General features: G+C 48.5%; 1 protein-coding gene across 5 annotated transcripts in view; it reads right to left on the reverse strand.

The window, feature by feature from the left end:
* Window positions 1–20,509, reverse strand: part of TACC2 (transforming acidic coiled-coil containing protein 2) — a 184,901-nt gene that overhangs the window by 82,053 nt on the left and 82,339 nt on the right. For all 5 annotated transcript variants that reach the window (XM_081073623.1, XM_081073625.1, XM_081073624.1 and 2 more), the window contains 2 exons: window positions 15,849–15,974; window positions 5,114–5,248 (listed from right to left, as the gene is read on the reverse strand). In XM_081073623.1, coding sequence (XP_080929749.1) covers window positions 5,114–5,248; window positions 15,849–15,974 — 261 coding nt within the window. The remainder of the gene's footprint in view (window positions 1–5,113; window positions 5,249–15,848; window positions 15,975–20,509) is intronic.

The following is a 20,509-nucleotide window of genomic DNA, read 5'->3' on the forward strand; positions in this document are numbered from 1 at the left end:
TCTTTCTGCGCCCCATGGCCTCTCTCAAAATCACATCTGTTTTCCCCAAGGCTGTGGCCTAATGATTACCAATGGGACAGGGGAGGGGTTGGGGGTGTGAAAACTCCTAGAGAAAAGCCACTTGCACTGGAAACGTGGGATTGTGTCATCATTTCCACTGCGCTATCAGAAGCAGGAGGAGGCAGCAGGAAGCAAGCCAGCATGTTTGCAAGAACAGAACATCTGTCGATTCTGTAATAAGATGTTGCCCCCCGCTTTGTTTGTCAAGACACAAGGTCTTGCCCTGTTGCTCCCCTCCAAGGCCAGAAGGGAAGACAAAGCCACAGATATGGGGCAGGGGGAGCTGCAGTGGCCCCTGTGCATGGTAAAAACACACAGAAGGTGAGCCAGCTCCAAGAGAAGCCTGGCTGGAAATGGGAATGGATGGGACTTCAGACTCTGCCCAGGCGTGCTGATAACTTCTATTTCAGCAAAATGAAATTGTCATCTGTGCATTTTTGACACTTGCTTTGAAAACCTCCAGGGAACCACCAGAGGGGAAAAGACAAGATTTATTTGGATCCCTGGATCCAGGCCACAGCCCATGGCTAAAAGTAGCCACAGAAAGACTGGAGTTTGCAACACCCCTAAGGTGCAGGGGAGGGTGTCTGTAAGGTGATGAGACCACAGGTTTCCCTCCTGAGGCTCTGTGTCCCGGCATGGAGGCCCTGGTCAGTCCTGAAACCACTCCTGTCCTGCCAGGTAACTAGAGAGATCCTTTACAAACACAAATCTGATCACCTCTCTATCCTGCTTCCAGGCTTCTGGACTCTTAAAATAAAGCTGAAGCTGAACAATACTAATGTCATCTATAATTTTATTTATATATGTATATGTGTGTGTGTGTGTGTGTGTGTGTGTGTGTATTTACAAGTGGAGTACAGCATTAGGAATAGAGACAATGGAAATGTAATGGCTGTGTGAGATGTCAGAGGGGTAGTAGATTGCGGGAGGCGGTTATCACTTTGTGAGGGATACAAATGATAAATGTCTATCTATTACATTGTTTTGTACACCTGAAACTAATAAAAAAGAAAGAAAAAGAAAGTAAGGAAGAATAACATAAAGTGTAAATACTTGGGTAAATAAAATAGCTTATTTTTTTCCTCTTAAAAAAAAGTCTGTATGTAGAATTGTTTCAAAATGCATAACATCCCTATGCTGTAATGAAAAAGACCAAGTTTATTTGAAATGCAAACTGCAGTAATAAATCTTGACCGGCAGGTTAAAAAAAAAAAAGAAAGAAAAAAAATGGAAAGAAGCAAAAAATAAATTAATAAATGGAGTGCTCTAAATAAAAAAAATTAAAAAAAAAGCCTTAGGAGTCAATGACCTGATGGCCAAAGCAGGAGCAATCTGAGCAACAACAACAAAAAGTAGCATTGGATTATACTCCCAAGCATAAAGAGATACCCACGGGTCCATACTGATATAAATAAATGACTGAAGAAATGAATTAATGGGGGGAGGACACATCTGCTGTGCAGAAGAATTCCAAATAATGTATGTAGATGCTTCCCCCTAAATAAGAGGAGTACACTCCCCACTGCTTAGGTGTGGACTGGGCATAGAGACTCCCTTCCATAGAGGACAGTATGGAAAAGGGCGGGGGGGGGGAGGGACTCAACAGGGAGAAACCTGACAAATACGACCTCAGCCAAGTAATCAAGGCTAGCACCAGCAGACATGAACCATGTTGACAGCACATGCCCTTGATGACAATGGCACTTTACCTCTGTGGTCTTCCTCCCCAAGCCCATAATTCCAGTCTAATCAGGAGAAAAACATCAGACGAATCCCAATGGAGGCACATTCTACACATACCTGGCCAGTCCTGCTCAAAACTGTCCAGGTCATCAAAAATAAGGACAGTCTGAAAAACTATCACAGCCAAGAGGAGCCTAAGGAGACATGATGACTAAATGTCATGTGGTGTCCTGGATGGGGTTCCGGGACAGAAAAAGGACAGTAAGGGGGAAAATAAGGAAATCTGAATAAACTATGAATTCATTTAATAATAACATACTGATTTATTAATTGTACCAAATGCATCATACTATTGTTAAGATGTTTAGAATAGGGAACCCGTATGCTGGGAAAATGGGAACTCTGCACTATCGTCTCAATGTTTTGGTAAATCTAAAACTGTTCTTAAGAGAAAGCTATTAATAAAAGAAAAAAAATTCTATCTTACCAGGACCTGTGTGCCCCATCCTGGCCCCGCCCACCATGCCATCCTTCCCTCCTCTCCAGGCTCCAGCCACAACCTGTGCCTCTGGTTTCCCTCCCTTCTCTTTCCTTAGGGTTTCTGCATATGCGGTTCCTTCCCTGAGAAGAGCTGTTCTTTTCCCAGCCCACGTGTAGTCAGGCCCACTCCGCCCTCAGCTCTCAGCTCAGAAGTCACTTCCCCTGGGACGCTCTCCCCTTTCACCCAGCACAGTGAGGTTACAGGTTCCATCCACCCATACTCTGCACCCTTCTTCCGTCCCACTTGTGATTGTCACTTGGTGTCTGTCTTCTCCAGTGGGCTGTAAGATCCACAAGGACGGGGCCCTGAGGAACCTCAAGTTCACGCTGCTGACCATTCAGATGCGTAAATAAATGAGATTCAAAAGCAACCCCAACAGAGCTGGCTGCAGGGAACAACCACCAATGGTGAGACGACCCCAATGCACCTATGTGAGAAGTTTAGAGCTTGCCCAGTGACCTCAGGAAAGGAGGACCTTGAGCAGATAAGGTATCACTCACATCTGCTGGTGCCAGGGTACACCAGTGTAGCTCTGTGACCCCCCAGACTGTGTGCCTCAGGGAAAGGTCTGGAGAGAATTTGTGTGTGAGAGACATAGAGACAGAGGCAGAGATTTCATCAAAAATCTACTCTAGCCCTTGGATAATCCTGGTTCTTCTTTTTAAAATTGAGATATAATTTACACAGTGAAATTCACCCTTTCTAGGTATACAGTTCCATGTCACCACCACCACCATCAAGACATATTGCCCCACAAAGATCCTTCACGGCATTTCCTAGTCAATTCCCACCCCTGGCAACCAGCCCCTAGCAACCACTGGTATGTTTTCCATTCCTCCTAGTTTTTTGCCTTTTCCAGAATATCATGTAAATGGAATCAATCATACAGAATGTCACTTGTTGAGTCTGGCCTTTTTCACTCAGCACAATGCATTTAAGATTCGTCTACTTTGTTGCATGAATCAGTATTTTGTTTCTTTTTACTATTGAGCAGTGTTCTATAGCATGGATACACCACAATTTGTTTATTCATTCACCAGTTGATGGATACCTTGTTTCCCTGAAAATAAGACCTAATGGGAAAAGAAGTCCTAGCATGATTTTTCAGGATGACATCCCCTGAAAATAAGCCCTAATGCGTCTTTTGGAGCAAAACTTAATATAAGACCCAGTCTTATTTTCGGGGTAACATGGTAGGGCTTATTTTCAGGGGATGTCTTATTAAAAATCATGCTAAGGCTTCTTTTCCGGTTAGGTCTTATTTTTGGGAAACATGGTATTTGGGTGGTATCAATTTTGGGGTGATTATGAATTAAGCTGCTATAAACATACAGGTCTTCGGGTGGATATATATTTTCATTTTTCATGGGTAGGTACCTAAAAGTGGGTTTTCTCAGTCTTACAGTAGATATATGTGTCATTTATAAGAAACTACAGGGGAGAGTATTTAAGAGTCATTTTATGTATTTCTTTGATGCCTCTGTATTAAGTACCTGCTCTGTTCAAAGCAAACACCAATAAATCCCAATCTGCTCACACTGTGTCACCACCGGGAAGCAGGCCTCCCACACATTTCCAGCCTCGGCCCAAGGCCAGGGGCTGACGTAGATGAGGCACTGCCTTGGAACCGAAAGGAGTGAAACGCAAATTCCCGATCTGCCACTGAGGAACTGAGGGGCTGCAGGTAAATTAGCCCACCTCTGAGACCCAGCACCAACACCTGCAGGTAGGATCTCAGGATACAGCGGGGTGGGGGGAGCTAATGCCCCACAGAGCACTGTGCAGGTAAAAGGGCTCACGCCGGTTCCCTCCCCACCTTCTCATTACTGCCTATCCTAGAACCACACCTGACAGGATCACCCTCTCCCCTGATACCTGTATTACTTCTGGACACTCTGGTTTGGCAGTTGTTCAACTATCGCTTTGTCCCCCGACCCCTTAGAGTCTCAGCTTTCCCCTTGGCTTAGTTTCAGCACCTCTGTGCCCCCCCAGCTGGCAGGAGCTCTCTGAGGCCACAGGCTCTCCCTTCTAGACACACCCAAGTGTGTTTAGCTCTCGACAACAAAACACTGTCCAACAAGGCTCTTTAGGGGATTTTCATAGCTAAGCAGAATGGTTTATACTCAGAACTGTTTGCACAGAATCAGGAGTCCATATACTTGCTGTGATGGTTAATTTTGTGTGTCAGCTTGGCCATTATACCCAACACCCGTGTAAGTGTGGCTGTGAGGGTATGTTTTTACATGCGATTAACATTTCAGTCAGTAGACTCGAGTAAAGCAGATTACCCTTCATAAGGTGGGTGGGCCTCATCCAACCAGTGGAGGCCTTGAGAGAAAAAGACCGAGGTTGCTCGAGGAGGAGGGAATTCTGCCAGCAGAGGATGGCCTTCGGATTCGAGCTGCAACATCAGCTCTTCCCTGGGTCTGCAGCCTGTTAGCCTGCCCCACAAATTACGGACTAGCCGGTCTCCATAATGCATGAGCCAATTCCTTAAAATTCTCTCTCGCTGTCTATTAGTGATCAATTGATGGATGGATAGATATCCATACACACACATCCTATTGGTTCTGTTTCTCTGAAGAACCCTGATAACACACTTGTTCACACAGGGCATCCCGTTGTATCACAGAGAGCTTGCTAGCACGGGAAAACTTCAGATCAGCCACACCCAAATGACCACAGCTGTGGCATCATGGGTCCAGATTTCAATGCCTTGTTGACACGATCCCAAATTCCACTCTCCCCAAGGTCTAGGGGCAGAGACGTCCAGGCCCCACCTTTCCAGGGGCAGCAGCTGTGGAGAGAGAGCGCTGTGTACAATACCTGCTCAAGCCCTTGGCCAGACCCTGGCAGGAGGGAGTCGAAGTTTCTACTCCATCACCAGCTGGGGCAGAAGGCAAAGATGCGTGTTCTGAGGCCGGGGGAGAGAGATCCTCACGGGCAGCAGCTGGGGAGGTGCTGGGGACACAAAGGGAGAATTATTCCCAGTGGAACTCGGCTCATTAATGGCACATTCATGGGGCCCCACCCACTCACGTGGAATGGGCTATTTAAAGACCCAACACACTGCTTCCCTGGGCTCCCCACCCAGTTCCCTGGGACCTCCGCTTAGACACGGGAGGCGCACCCTGCAATGCAGCAGCCCTCCAGACAAGGCCGTGCATTCCTCCCTCATTAGGCTCCAGCAGAACCTGCGGTTTCTTTAATGGAGGCAGCTGGGGTGTTCAGGGCATTTTTGTCTGGGGGAGGGGCTTCTGTGTGATCATTTCTAACAATTCTTTTCTAGGCAATGAAACTATGAGTTGGGAACTAAAATACAACTTTGTAAACTCTCTGAGATTTGCCCCCAAAATCCAAGGGTGAGAAAAGTCAAGGCAAAAAGGCGAATGGGTCATGAAGGAACCTTTTCCCTGGTGGAGGAGGATTTCTATGGCAAAGTGGTATCCGGCGTTCAATGGGTGAGTGCCCCCTGCTGGACATCCAGGGAAATGCCCGCAGGGCAGAGAGGCCGCCTGGAGGACAGGCACCTGCAAACACACCCTCAGAAGCCAAAATGGGACAAGGCTTGAAGCTCACAACAGGTTGCGATATTCCCCTTTGGCAAAAAGCAAGGTAGCACTAGCGCAAAGCCTGGGTATAGTTTCCAGGGTGGGCTGGCCCCCCAGCCTCTCTGCAGCTGTCCACACTGCTGTCCGCAGGGCTGCAGGTGACTCAGCACTGAGAGCCCGAACCCAGGCGGAGGCCCAGGCGCGGGGCTGGGAGTCGCACAGCCCTCGTGGGGAAGGCTCTGGACGGGAACACCTGGAAGAATCCCCCAGACTGCAGAAAGGCAGGACGCTTGGGGTTCTGTGTCAAAACATGCTGCTCATTTCCATCTCCTCCAATTCCACCTACAAGGCTGGCTTCTGGGCAGGAAGGGCAGCTGCCAAGGGCACCCCCACACCCAACACACTGCAGAAATGCTCAGTCTTGCCCCCAATCCATCACAGCTTAGCAGGTCTTGAAGGGCCCAGCCTCTGCCTCAACCCCCACTTCCGATGCCCTCGCCTCCACTTGCTCTGCTCCAACCAAACAGCCGAGCCTCCCTGGTAAAAAATGTATACACATGACTCATATTCATCTGTTGTTATCGGTATATATTATTACACTTTTAATACAGACTTTTCCTTTCTTAAAACGTGTGTACATTTTTTTGGCACCCTCTGTATATGACCTCAGGTAACCCTTACAACAACCCTTTGAGGCAAGTGTCATCATACCCACTTTACAGATAAGGAAACTGAGTCTTGGAGAGGTGAGATCACTACCAGGTCACATAGCTGGTAGGTGGTAGAGCCATGAACCCAGGCACCAAATCCTTTACCCCCTTCATGACCACTTTCTAATGACCTCCCCTGATATGTACCTGGCAGCCCCCATACTCCTCCTCGGTGACAGGGGTCACAGAGGACTTGAAGACCACTGAGGCGACCAGACTGTGATTCTATGAAGGCTGCATCTGTCACATTCATCCAGTGTCCCAACCTCTGGCCAGGCACCCACAGTGGGCACTCCATTAACAGGGAAAGAGCAGGGGTGTCCCAACGGGCTGTGACCGAGCTGGGTGACAGGACTCAAGACAGGACTGGAACCCACGTTGCCTTCTCCCCTGGACCCCGGGGAAACAGGGATAAAAACAAATCAGGGAATAACGACCCTGAGTTAGCCCTAAGCAAGGCCAATCCACAGTGAACAATAATTATGGTGAGTGTTTGGACACAGCCCAGCAGAAGTGCCAAGTGGGTGACGACGCCTCGGTTGCTCAAACGTGTAACAACCTGGACAGTGGATGAAACACTACATTTTGTAAAGAAATGACTCAAATGAATAATGCAAACTATTGGGGGCTTTTCAGCTCCTTAAGAGAACCCTTTTCACACTTTGGAAGCCTACCTTTAATCCTATTCACAAGCAGTGAATAGGCCACTTCCGAACCCAAACTACTAGTCTAAAATTGACCTTCCTAAACAAACTCCACTGGCCACGCTCCTATCTCCACACAGCCCTTGAAGATTTTATTTAATTCAATGGAAACTGGGGGAAGGTGGTCTAGTCTGTGGTTCTGTTACTTTAAGGGTGCTCTATCAAAGCGCAAGGCCAGATTTCTGCCTTTGAAAACACTGAGGGGGGCGAGGGGAGGAGGCAGACTGCCTTGGAGCTGGGGCCTCAGAACAAGGCCAGCTGGGTGGGGTGAAGCTCCGTGACAGACAGTCACACTCCACTGACGAGAATACTCCCATGCTGCACGCAGCCCCCCATCCCTGAGAAGGCCCTCGGGCTCCCCTCAGCTCTGCAGCCTCTTCCAGCCTGGAGACTGCGGTGCCTGCTCCCTCCGCCCTCCCTCTGCTGGCCTGGACCACCAGGGCCACACCCTTCCTGCACTGGCCTGCTCCCATCAGCCAAAGGCACCAAACAAATGACTCAACAGCTCTTTTAAGAATGGTGCCTCTCCTCCCTCCTGGCCTCCAGCCGGCTGTTGGCCCATCCCCAGGGAGGTCAGGCCCCAACAGGGCAACGCGTAGTGACTCAGTGACTCACAACTGAAGCTCTGACACACAGACCCTCACGGACGCCTCCTGGCCCTAACTGAACTCCTTCTCTTCCCTCCTAACCCTCTTCCTCCCCCGAATTTCCTCAGCTTGCTTAGTGGCACCATCAGCCAGCCAGGCCCTGGCACCAGAATTCAGGATTGTCCTTGACTCTTCCGGTTCTCTCTCACCCCCGTGCCCCATCATTGCGTCTTCCTGCTGAGTCACCTCCCTTCTCCTTGTGGGCCACCTCTGCTGGTCCAGGCCTACAACCTCTCTGAGCAGATGGACTCCTGCATATCCTGTACTGCCAGGCTGCCTCTCCTTTTGTCCCCACACATTCACTGCCCACAGACACCAGAATAACCCACCGTGCATTCTAATCCGATCCCTTCCTTGTCACATCCTCTCCCCCACCTTTGGAATGCAGGTGAAACTCCCTAGCCCCCAGGCTCCACACCATCTTTGTCCCCCCCAGGTTTGTCCTCTCTCTCCTCTCTTTGTTCTGATCCCACTAGGCCAGTCCCCCAGTGCTCCTGGCAGCTTCTTGCCTCTGTGTCTTTGCTCAAGCAGCCCCTGTCCTGAATGCTCACCTCCCCCTCTGACTCCCTCCCAGCCCATTCCATAATCGTCCTGAGGTGCCACACAAACAACGAAGCCCCCAACCACCGGGGTCAACCATGCCCACCCTGCATGGGCCCCACTGCTGAGGATCCCGTTTTTCTGCTAACGCGTCCTTTGCTCCTATTCGAGTCTCCCTCACCATGGTCTCTCCAGCCCCCAGCACAGAGCCTGGCACACGGAAAGGGCTCAGCACATGGCAGCCCCTCCCATTCCACCCCTAGCCTCCCAAACATGCCACCGACAGGACAGCAGGGCAGCGTTCTATCTTCCTGGAATCTCAGAGCCAACCCTGGGAGGCAGGACCAGCAATAGGGTCTGCAGGCCAAATGGATGCAAATGAATGCGAAGTGGAAACGCCAGCCCCATGTTCCGAAAGTGTCAAGAATTTCGAGACAGCGACAGCAGAGCACTGAACCCAGCACAGGGCCGTGCTGAGCGCAGGGATCTGGGCAACGGCCCGGGTTGCACGACCATGGAGCCAGCTCTGGTTCTAGACCCCGAAGAGGAGCTCACACAGGGTCTCTGGAAGGTCCCGGAGCTGCCAGAGGACATGCTGTCAGAGCAGAGAGGAGAAGCAGTAAGGACAGTCCAGCTTCTGGTTGCCAGCTCCCGTCTCCGCTCAAGTCTCCCATGACCAACAGCGACTCGCCTTACAGACATTATTTTCAGGGAGACAGTTGGGTCCTTTCCAACCCCCAGCACCACTCCCAGCCCTCAGGGGAACTCCTGAAGCTGCCAAACTCGGCACAGATGTGGGCAGAGCACGGAGATGGGGGTCCGCACATCTGTTCTCCTTTTACTTCTGCAAGGCATTTACATCCTCTTTCCCTTTATCTCCTCCCCTGGAAAGTGGGCCAGGGGGAGGGGAGGGTAATTTCCTACTTACAAAAGTCCAGATCCCTTTTCCCATTTAAGGAGCTAATCAGTATTTTCCAAGCCTTATTGGAACAACAAAAAAGATGAATACAAATTCACATAGAGTGTCCGTATTTTAGGAAAATTAAGGAAATGATTTAATTTAAGTCTGTTATTTATTTTTTTAGGAGAAGAGTTGACGAAGAAGGCACATAAACCACCATACTTTTCGCAGACAAGACAGTCTTTCCTGCTGGGCCCAGCTGGACCAGACCTCAGAATCCTTCTTAACACAGATCCCTAGGGAACCACTACTAATGGGTCAGAGGTTGCCATCCCTGATACAGTGCCTCACCGAGGCCCTCGCAAACAACTGGCCCCACGAAGCAGCCTCCATCCACACAGGACCTGAGAAACAGAGAATGTTGCTTCAGGGCTTGTACTCAGCCCGAATGCCCAACAGTCCAGCTGCAGCAAGATGCTGTCAGCAACTCTTGTCTTTTGATTCCCTGTTCAGGGCTCTTGAGTCCTTCTTGGCAGATCCCCCACTGAACTGACGGCAAATTTCATTTCAGAGATGGGCTGGAGTTGCCAAGTTAAGCCCTTGTCCAAGTCCAAGGACAAACACCAAAGTGACCCCAGCTGTCATGGAAGGGTGATAACAGCCCCCAAGATACAGGCCGAACATATCAGGTCCTGTACGGCCAGATGGGCGACAGTGTCTTATCTCTCTTTTCATATCACCATCTGGAAGGTATTAGCACAATAGCCCCACTCACAGGCCTCTTGCTTTTTTCTTCTCGAATCCCCAAGTGCACACGATCACGTAATAGGGCAAGAGCCAGGGCCAGACACAGCTCTGATGGAAAGCGAGATACAAGCTACAGAAAGGAAAGTGCTGTGAAATGGTTGGTTTGGAGAGTTAAGCTTGGTCAATCGGAGCATTGGACAGTCAGCCCAACAGAGGCTTGGGCTTTGATACAAACGAGTCCCGCGATGGCAGATACAACCTGCACGTCCGAGATGCAGCCACTGAAATGCAGGAAAGCCAAAATCAGGAGGTGTCCAGAGAGGCTTGCAAACTGGCTGGAAACTCCAAGGCAGACACATGGAGCTATTTCTAGTCACCAGCAAGATAAAGCAGCACGTGAACCCGAGCCCACGTGAGAGCCTGAACGGCCCCCAAACATTGCTGACCTTGAGATGTCCAGCTGTGGGCGGGCTCCACGCAGTTAACCACGCACGGGCTTGTCAGTTCTTTCCCAGCGTGTTCTTTCCCTCCTTCCCCTCACAGAGCCAGTCTGTGCTCAGAGGAAATGACGTTGAAGGTTGGTTTAAGCAGAACAATCAGGAAGGAAAATATTCACTAAAAGAAAAGTCATAACCACCATCCCAACCATACCAGAGGCTTTGATCTGGATTACATTATCCAGGCCATTCATTCCCACCACTGTCACCAGCCACCAGCAGCTCCTTGTGTCCTCTTCCCAGGAGCACGAGGTTCCTTATGCGCCCTGATGGGTCCTGGTTACAGAGAATACAGGGATGCCGACCACCAATGGAAACCGATTTCGAATAGACAAGACTTCCCTTCTTATTCAGAAAGTCAAAATCTACCTACACAGACAAAGCAGTTCACAAACCACGAGAAACCAAAACAAGAACAAAAGCCTGTGTTGGTGTAAACCACAAGAAATTGGCACTATTTGATAACTGCTATTATGGCGACACCTGTACTTCAACCTAACAGCACCTGGGTGGACACTGGAAACTCAAACAAAGGCTCCGAACAACACATATAGGCACACCCCTATCTACTCCACCTGCTGGCTACGGGTTACATAAAGTTGTTTCATGAACACCTACCTTGTAAATGGGACAAAGGAATTCTGTTGTTCAGAGAAGACTTGTGGGTGATCCCTTTTCTAAGTGAAAAACACAATACTTTATCATTCCATTTTTACTCGGTGCTCGCTCAGCTAACCTTTGTGAGGTAGATGAACCCACTCGCTCATATTCAGAGCTGAAACACAGAAAAATCTTCTTACGCAGACAGGTGAAACCAGAATAAACTCCAGGAGTTGGAGCAAGAGGAAACACAGAAGCTGTTCAGGCAGCATACATTCCCTGTGCTTTCAACTTCGAAGAGTTCTGGAGCTCTGTTTCTGAATCTGGAAACTCTAGCAAGGCTCTGACACTGAGGAGGAGGTAGCCCTGGCTCCTGGTTCTTTGGTCAGGAGGCGGACATCAGAAACTCAGCCGCCAGCTGCTGGCACAGGTGTCTGTGACCCGGAGCTCTTACTGGCCAGACAGGTGAGGAGAGAAGCACCTGGACAAAACCGCCTTCCCCAACGGTTCCCCGAGTGCGAATCCCCGCCCAAGAGCAGCAGCGTCACCCAGGAACTTGGCAGAGATGCTTAGTCTGGGGAGCGTCCCCACACCTTCTGAACCAGAAACTCTGGGGGCGGGGCAGCAAGCTGAACTGTAACCCGATTATTTCTGACGTTTCTAAGGTTTGACTCCCGCGGACATGAGTCAGGTGAGTAGTTTTCCAGCTGGGTCCACAGGAGTCTTCCATCTGTTTGGATTCCAATCTTTCTGTTTGGATTCCTGACTGTGGGTCCCCAGCTGTAACCAGAATGCCCATTTCACTGTTTAATACACGGTGGTACAGCTGGAACGTTTCATTTGAAAAATAATTCTGCTGCTTTAAAAAAAAAAAAAAAGAAAATACTGAACAGATGGGAGTACAAGTGGCCACAGGCAATCGAGTCATCTGTAGAATGTTCTCGAAGGTCTGGGATCAGCTTGTGTGCCATCCAGGGAGGCCAATAGCAAAATGGAAGCTCAGCCACTTAAAGTGGGTTCAGGGGCTCGGCCTGACGAAGGAGCAAGCTTTGATGTCTTCTAGGGCTTCAATTAAAAATCCCTTTCTTTGTTTGGGAAATGCCTCAGAAATGGGGGTGTTTTCTCTCTTCTTTCTTACTCAGAAAGAAGAGTTTTTAAAAGGGAAGGATACATCCAGCACCAGAGACTTAGCAGACGACAGGGAGGGAAGGAGGGAGGGAGCGGCCTGCTGTTTTTCTCTCGGATGGCTTCAGGCAAATGCTCCAGCCCCAGTTGTTGTTGTTTTCAAATATTTTTTTAGAAACATATTTTTTGAATATTAATTTGAATTTAATTTTTTAATTTAAAATACCACCCCTGTTACTGTGACGAGGCAAACCTCTAGGGACGACTGTTACAGCCGCCTGTCTGCCCCGTTTTTTTCCCCTCCCTGCCTCCATCTTGCCCTCTGCCTCTCCTGTCCTGTCTCTAACCAGGAAGTGGAGGGGGAGCCTTGGGTGGTGCTGTGGTCCGAATGGTAGTGTCCACAAAATTCTCAAGTTGGAATTATAACCCCCAAGGTGATGGTATTAGGAAGTGGGGCCTTTGGGAGGTGATTAGGTCATGAGGGTGGAACCCTTGTGAATGGGATTAGTGCCCTTAGAAGAGATTGCTGGAGCGCCCCTTCTGCCATCTGAGGACAGCCTGGCACCTTGATCCCAAGACTTCAAAACTGTAGAACTGTGAGCAACAAATTTCTGCTGTTTATAAACCACTCAGTCTGTGAGCTAAGACAGGGCCACTCTGAGGTCTGAAAGTCCCCCACTGCACACCCACAGTGCCCTTCTTAGTTACTCCAACGGACTGGCAAGGTTAAGTACAGCTGGTTTTTGGTCTTTGCAGTAGTTCTATGAAGTTACCACAGACACTGAATTAGCAAATACCCAAGCCATTGCTCCTAGGAGAAATACAGGGCTAGATTCCTGCCAGCCTCTGGTCACCACATGTTTGTCAACCTATCAGTACATGACCTTGTTTTATGTGTGTTTCTGTTGAAAGACAGCTTTCTTAGCACAGTAATCTGTCGTTACCCACAGAGGCCAAGATCCCTGTGGATGCCTGAAATCTCGAATAGTACTGAACCCTCTATACACTTTGCTTTTTCCCACGCATACGTATACTTCACCACTTCTCTTTGGCGCATCCAAATTGTCAGCATCCCTACTCTTGTGCTTTGGGGCCATTGTTAAGTAAAATAAGGGTCACTTGAACACAAGCACGGCCATACCACAATGGTCCATCTGATAACAGAGACGGTTACTAAGTGACTAATGGGCAGGAAGCGTAAACATCATGGAGACGCTGGACAAAGGGATGATTCACATCCCAGGCAATTGAAAACTTATGAATTGTTTATTTCTGGAATTTTCCATTGAATATTTTCAGACCACAGTTGGCTGCAGGTAACTGAAACCGTGGAAAGTGAAACCGAGGATAAGGGAGGGCTGCTGTACATATCGTTGATTCATGAATGTCAAAGGCACAGCCAACGTCACCTACACCAAATGAAGATTATCTGACACAGCACTTTCCCCACAAGGCACATGGCCGCCTTCTTGCACACAGAAACACTAGACAGCACTTCAGCATTATGCTTGGGGACCATTTAAAACAGCAAAATCATCAACAGAATGCACAAAACTATGAAACACGGGGCACTAAATATACCTGGAAAGGGCTTGTATACAGAGAGCTGCAACGAGGAGACAGAGCGTCACCTTGCTCCATCTCAGCTGGGAGCATGCACGTCAAGCGACTCAAATTTTCCGCTGCTCCTAATGATCACAAAGGAGCCATGAGTACTGATATCAGGCTTTCAAATAAATCTTAGCAACATCACAAGTATAAAGTGTGTGTGTGATGAGGATGGACTGCGTTTGGTGGGGACAGCTGGCGACCAAAGCCAGACCCATCCCTGCTCCTCCTATCAGAATGGCCTCTTCCCACCAATTTCCAGGAAAGACAAGACAATGCTGGACAACTGTTTGTTAACACGGGCAAGGCACCAAAATCACTCAGTCGGCACAGAGATCTACCAGCAAGCGGGCCAACTTCTCAGCCCTGATAAAATCTGTACTTAGCCACCGGTTCCTTCCGGCACCGTGTGATCACTCTTGGTCATGGTCCCAGGTGACACAACGTCTTTACTCAATGTCTTTCTTGGTCTTGAGAGAGGCCAGTGATGTAGGCGGTACCCCGTGGTGTGGTGGAATGAGGGAACCTGGCTCTACCCCCAGCCAGTGGGGAGTTCAGAGCACAGGCTTGACGGCCAATGGAACCTGCTTCAGGTCCCAGCTCTGCTACTTACTACAGTAGCTGCGTAACCCTGCACATGTTCATGTCTCTGGGACTGGATCTGCTCACCCGTAAAATGACGTCATTTTACGTCATCCTCTGTTGAGAGGATTTCCAGAGAGACACTCAGCATGGTGCATGGAGCACAGGAAGTGCCCTCCGAAGGGACTCTAAGAGCAGGTAGCACTAGCCTACTGCTGGCTTGGGACTCGTCATTTAAAACACAGTCTCAGGTCTGCGAGGGGACTGTAGAAGCACCAGTAACACCCCCAGCTAGATGTTAGTTCTCCTGAGAGCCATCTAGCCAAGTCATCCTGTGTCCTCTGCTCGGAGAGCTTCCCCTTGCCCCTCTAGGTGTCCCTAGAAAACCCAAGAGGAGATGGATTAAGGACAATTTCTGGGTATCTGTGAAGGGCAGCGACACAGGCGGATGGCTGGTTGCAAGAGTTCAGAGACAGGCTCCCCTTTCAGCCTTGGGAGAAGGGCTCCTGGAGGAGGGGATGCTGTCCTGTGAGCTCCAGGAGGGAAGGGACACATCTGTCCTATTCACCATGTTTTCCCCAGTGCCATGCGATATCTGGCACAAAGCAGCTGCTCACTGACATAAATAAAAATTAAAGTGTGTGTGTGAATAGATAGATGGATGGATGGACAGGTGGATGGATGGACAGGCGTGCGTGTGTGTGCACGAGCGAGCGCGGGTGTGCGTACACATCTGAGTCCTGAAGCTGACTCCAAACAAGCCTGATGTAAATAAAGGACCGAGTTTCGGAGTTTGCATGGAGAGAGAGAGGTAAAACCTAAGTCGGGGCTACGCACAGGGAATCATGATCCGCGTGGGGTTGCTGGGGCGTGAGGTACCGGGTGAGTGAGGGCAGACTGGCGCGAGTGGAAGCAAAAGAAGCCACCCTCCCCGCCAAGACCTGTTTGTAAGCAAAGGCACGAGGACCTGGTGGTCCCTTTCCCCACTGTGCTGCTGGCTCGTCTTCTCTGACCATGACCCAAGACAAAGAGACCAAGCAGCTAACCAGCTTGCGTCATGGGAGACCAGAAGGCAGCCACCTAAGTCATTCCTGAAAAGGTATAAACAGTACACTATCTCTCCTATTCTACTGTAAACAGTGGCTCCTGAAGACCACTAGGGAACAAATGTCTCAAATGGCCTTGGTAGGGGGTTTTCCTGGTATCTCTTCAGATCATTCCTAAGGCCCAAGAAGAGGCCCAGCCCTTCGCAGGAGAGGCATGCACACCCTGTTAGGGGAAGGGGGGGCAGCCTCAGGGATTGAGTCCTGGGATCCCGCCACCAGCCGTAGGCCCAGCCCCCACCCTACCTCTGCGCTGTCAGATCCGTGGAGACCTGGCTGACGACATCACCGTGGTGGGAAGAGGCAGCTAAGAGTGGGTTTTCCGGGTCTTCAAGGGCAGCTGGCTGGATGACATCATCTGCTACAGGTGAACTGGGGAGAGGAGAAGAAAAAACCAAAGCTCAGAAATGTTCTTTAAAGCTTTAAGTGTGTTTTAACAGCATGTTTTATCTGGACCTTACACTGGGCCTCAGTTTCCCTTTCTATAAATGAAGGGTCTGCTGCTGCTCCGAGTGTGGTCCGCAGATAGTGCTGGCCCAGGAGGGTTTGTCACCACTCCACGACGACACTGCCCAGAACCCTGAGTAAGAGTTTAGAAAGCTTTAGAGCAATTTGGTAGAGTGATTTTATGTCTGTTGAATCTAATAATAAAAGTGAGGGCTGGTGTTTTGTAGGTCTTGATCAGTGGTTCTCAGCCAAGGGCGGTTTTTGCCTCAGGGGACATGTGGCAATGTCTGGAGACAAGTTTGGTTGTTACAACAGAAGGGGAAGGGCGCTACTGGCCTCTAGCAGGTACAGGCCAGAGATGCGGCTAAACGTCCTAGAAGCGCAGGATAGCCCCGCAGTGAAGAATCCGCCGGCCCAACATGTCAGCAGAGCCAAGGTCGAGAAACCCTGGCCTTGACTTTGTCTCATTTTCCAGTAATCCTCCAAATTTAACTGTATTTTCCAAAGTTTTGACCTACGGTGAGTTAGAAATGAAAAAACAACAGTGGTCCTTCACCGACTGAGAAGGTCAGCACTAGATAAACTCCAAGAACAGGCTGCCTTTGAAAGTCTGGAGAGACACAGGTCCCTGGACACTGACTGTCACTGTCACACACATCAGCTCACTCTGCAGGAAACCCCTCTCATAATCAGGTACGTCTTATTCGCTCATCCTGGAGGGCCATGAGTTTTGTTCTTTCTGATGAACTTGGTTCTGTAGCAATAAGTAACGGGACAGTTTATAACCATGTCCTGAGCAGATATGCACTGAACACCAGCTCTGTGTTGTGACCAAAAAAGAGGTGCACCCTGGCCTCATGGAGCTTATAGTTGTAGGCAAGACTCAGACAATTTTTAAAATGCACGTTTACTTACCATGTTTCCCTGAAAATAAGACCTAGCTGGACAATCAGTTCTAATGTGTCTTTTGGAGCAAAAATTAATATAAGAACCTGGTATTATATTATATTACTATATATTATATTATATTATATCATATTATATTATATATTAAAGACCCAGTCTTATATTATAGTAAAATAAGACCAGGTCTTATATTAATTTTTGCTCCAAAAGACACATTAGAGCTGATTGTCCAGCCAAGTCTTATTTTCGGGGAACCATGGTAGTAACAACTGTAGTAACCGCTAAGAAGGAAAGGTACAGATGGTTACGAGAGCATAAAGTAGGAGGAGATCCTGGCCCAGAGTAGGGTCAGGGAAAACTTCCTTGTGGAGTGGTAAGCGGAGGCCAGCTGGCCAGCTCAGTGCAGCAAATGTTTCCTGAAACTTATGGTGTGCCAGGAACCGTCTGCATGCTCACAGATGTCACCATATTTGATCCTCACAACTCTGTGAGGTAGGTACTATCATTATCCCAATTCTACAGATGTGATAAGTAAGACACAGAGAGGCTGAGTAACTTGTTACAGCTGGTAAGAGGCGTAACCAGGACACAAACCTAAGTCTGACTCCAGGAGCCATGTTCTTAACTACCACACTAGGCTATGTCTCAGAGGTTGAAGAAAAAAGGAGAGTGCCCTCTGGTACAGCGAGCCAAATATTTGAAAGCCCTGGATCAGGAAAGAGTTTGCATTCTGGAGAAATGCAAAAAGGTTACTGTGGTTAGACTGCACTAAAAGAAGACTATAAAGGGGAGAGGTGGACAGGAGCCAAATCACAAGGCCAGGTCGAGGTACTGTGACTTGATTGTTAATTGAAGAATCAGCCGAAGGCTTCTAGCAAATGCCCAGCCACAAAGAGCTGCCCCTGGCATCGAGACGAACGAGAGGTGGGGAAGCCCAGGGTGAATTTCCCGAAACCGTCCTACATACAATCGGACTAGTGAACGAGCACATGTGTGTGCCCACGTTACTGCTTATTGCCCTGGATCCTGTTATTCCTTCCCTTCTTCCTCCAGGGTCCCACCCACCATTCCAAATCCTGCAGAACCTGATCCTGTACCCCAATGACCACACCCAAAGAGTCAGAGGAGGTGAAAGGAACGAAGGACGGACTGAGCCCGAAGGAGGGAGGACGGCAGGGGCTCTGGACGTCTTTGTTGGATCACAATTCGGAGAATCCTAAACAGGCAAGATCGACTTTCCAAAGTCATAAAACCTGAGTGGAGAAACATGGCCCAGGAGTTTTGGCAACACACACTAAAAGCCATAAAAGCCAGTGTTCCCTTTGACACAGCCATTCTACTTCCAAGAATTTATTCTAAGGAGGTGATTAAAGGTGCTGAGCAAAGATGCTGATCACAGCTGTGATCATAACAGCAAAAAAAAAAAAAAACCCCAAACCAAAAACCGGAAACCAGCCAAATGTCCAACAGTAGGGGACAGTTAATCAAACTAAGGCCCAGCCACAGAATGGACTCATTTGCAGCTGTTTAAAAAAATAAGGTAGCTCTCCATGTGTCTAGAGGTAAATATGCCTATCACTAACTAAAAAGAGGTTTAGAAACTATTGGCAGCATGATGCAGATTTTATGTGCCTGTGTGTATCGACATACATGTATGTGTTCACGTATGTACATGTATGTATAAATACACACAGAAAGACAGCAGCAGGGCAAAGAGCACCAAGCTACATACACCAAGTTGTTCATGGTAATCATTTCAGGAGTGAAACTACGAGTGTTTTTTCTTGTTCGTTGAATTTACTTCTATTTTCTAGTTCTATGCTGAACACATACTGCTTTTATAAAACACATAATAAAACATATTTAAGGAAACCCTTAAGTGCCAGGGAACAACTTCAGTTCATAACTCAGTGAGTTTTAAGAGATGGGACAGTCAGAAATGCCATCATCCCCAACGTCTCCCCCCACTTCTGTATTCAGGTTTTCCATTGCGGGGACCTAGGCTTGTCAGCCTCATGCCAAGACAGAAACACAGCCACGCCTCAGTCATCAGGCACCACCGGGACAAGGACAATTCTTCGGGTAACAGCTAGCTGCCCACATACTCATGGGATGGCATTTTTAACTCTTTGAGATGGAATTCTTTTTCAAAGCATATTGGGCATGTCCGTGATTTATCGGAACAGAGAATCTTCAAACATAATTAAAATATTCCTAATGACACGCACTCAGCATTTTGAGTGACTCTACCATGTTTCCCCGAAAACAACACCTAGCCGGACAATCAGCTCTAATGCGTCGTCTGGAGCAAAAACACGGTATGTAAGCAAGGAAGGATGACGCTAGGGCACTGAGAAAACAATTACATATGAAGTCAAGAGGCTTGGATGCTAGAGCAGCCCCACCTTGGGATCTCAGCCAGGTGATTTCTCTGAGCCTACGCTTTTCCATCTGTGAAGTGGAGGCCCTGGAAGGCATGATCCCCGAGAACTCTTCAACTCGGTCTTGCCCCTCCTTCGCAGGCTGCCAGCCAGCACTTCTGCTCACCAACTCTTCTGCCTCTTTTACTTTATGCCTTCCAGTTCTCTGCTTCTAATGGACTACAGACCAAGGAACGTGGCTGAGGGTTGGAATAGTGCACAAATCAAGAGTTAATGAGCTCTGATAAAGCTTTATAAACCTCCCACGCAACATAATTGTAATAATTTAAAAATAAACGTGTGTGTGTATACAGGTACATTAGATTGAACCACATGAAACTGCTAAAAATAAAAATTTGTCAAATTCACGTTGTACCATCAGCCCCCGGGGCCTTTCTGTCTTGCTTCCCAGTGTGTTTTACTTCCTAGCGATCTGGTTATGCTCCAGAGGGCTAAGGACAGGGAAAGGTGACATCTGGGTATGTGGAGGGACTCACAAACAACTCTTCTCAGACCAACTGTAAGAGGCTATAAATGGCTTCTAGATTCTACTAGTGGTGGTGCTGGGACTAGAGTGACTGAAATATTTTTCAGAGGAGGAAAAAAAAATCTATCAGAAATTTTAACCACCAGCTGTTGCCACCAGCTGCTGGAGCCAGCCCACCATAAATTTAGTCAGGTCAGCAAAGGGTTCATTTTCCACTGGCACATCAGGGAGGGAAGCTTGTATCAACAAGTGCTTCTCTAAAAGGCCGTGAGTCACCCCCGTTCAGAGACTGAGGCAGAGAGGGTTCTGCTTCAAAGAGGAAGACATTCATATTTCCAGTCTAAAAAGCCAGCACCTTCAGTGCTACACACAGAACCCATGCCACAGGAAGAGCTTCTGGTCAACACCAGAATGAATTACATGGGACCAAAAGTAGTAGTAGTTAGTAGTAGTAGTTAGTAGTAGTAGTTAGTAGTAGTGGTTAGTAGTGGTAGTTAGTAGTGGTAGTTAGTAGTAGTAGTTAGTAGTGGTAGTTAGTAGTGGTAGTTAGTCGTAGTGGTAGTAGTAGTAGTGGTGGTTAGTAGTGGTAGTTAGTAGTGGTAGTTAGTAGTAGTGGTAGTTAGTAGTAGTGGTTAGTAGTGGTAGTT

This window comes from Rhinolophus hipposideros (assembly GCF_964194185.1).
Source record: "Rhinolophus hipposideros genome assembly, chromosome: 15".
NCBI classification, from domain to species: domain Eukaryota; kingdom Metazoa; phylum Chordata; class Mammalia; order Chiroptera; family Rhinolophidae; genus Rhinolophus; species Rhinolophus hipposideros.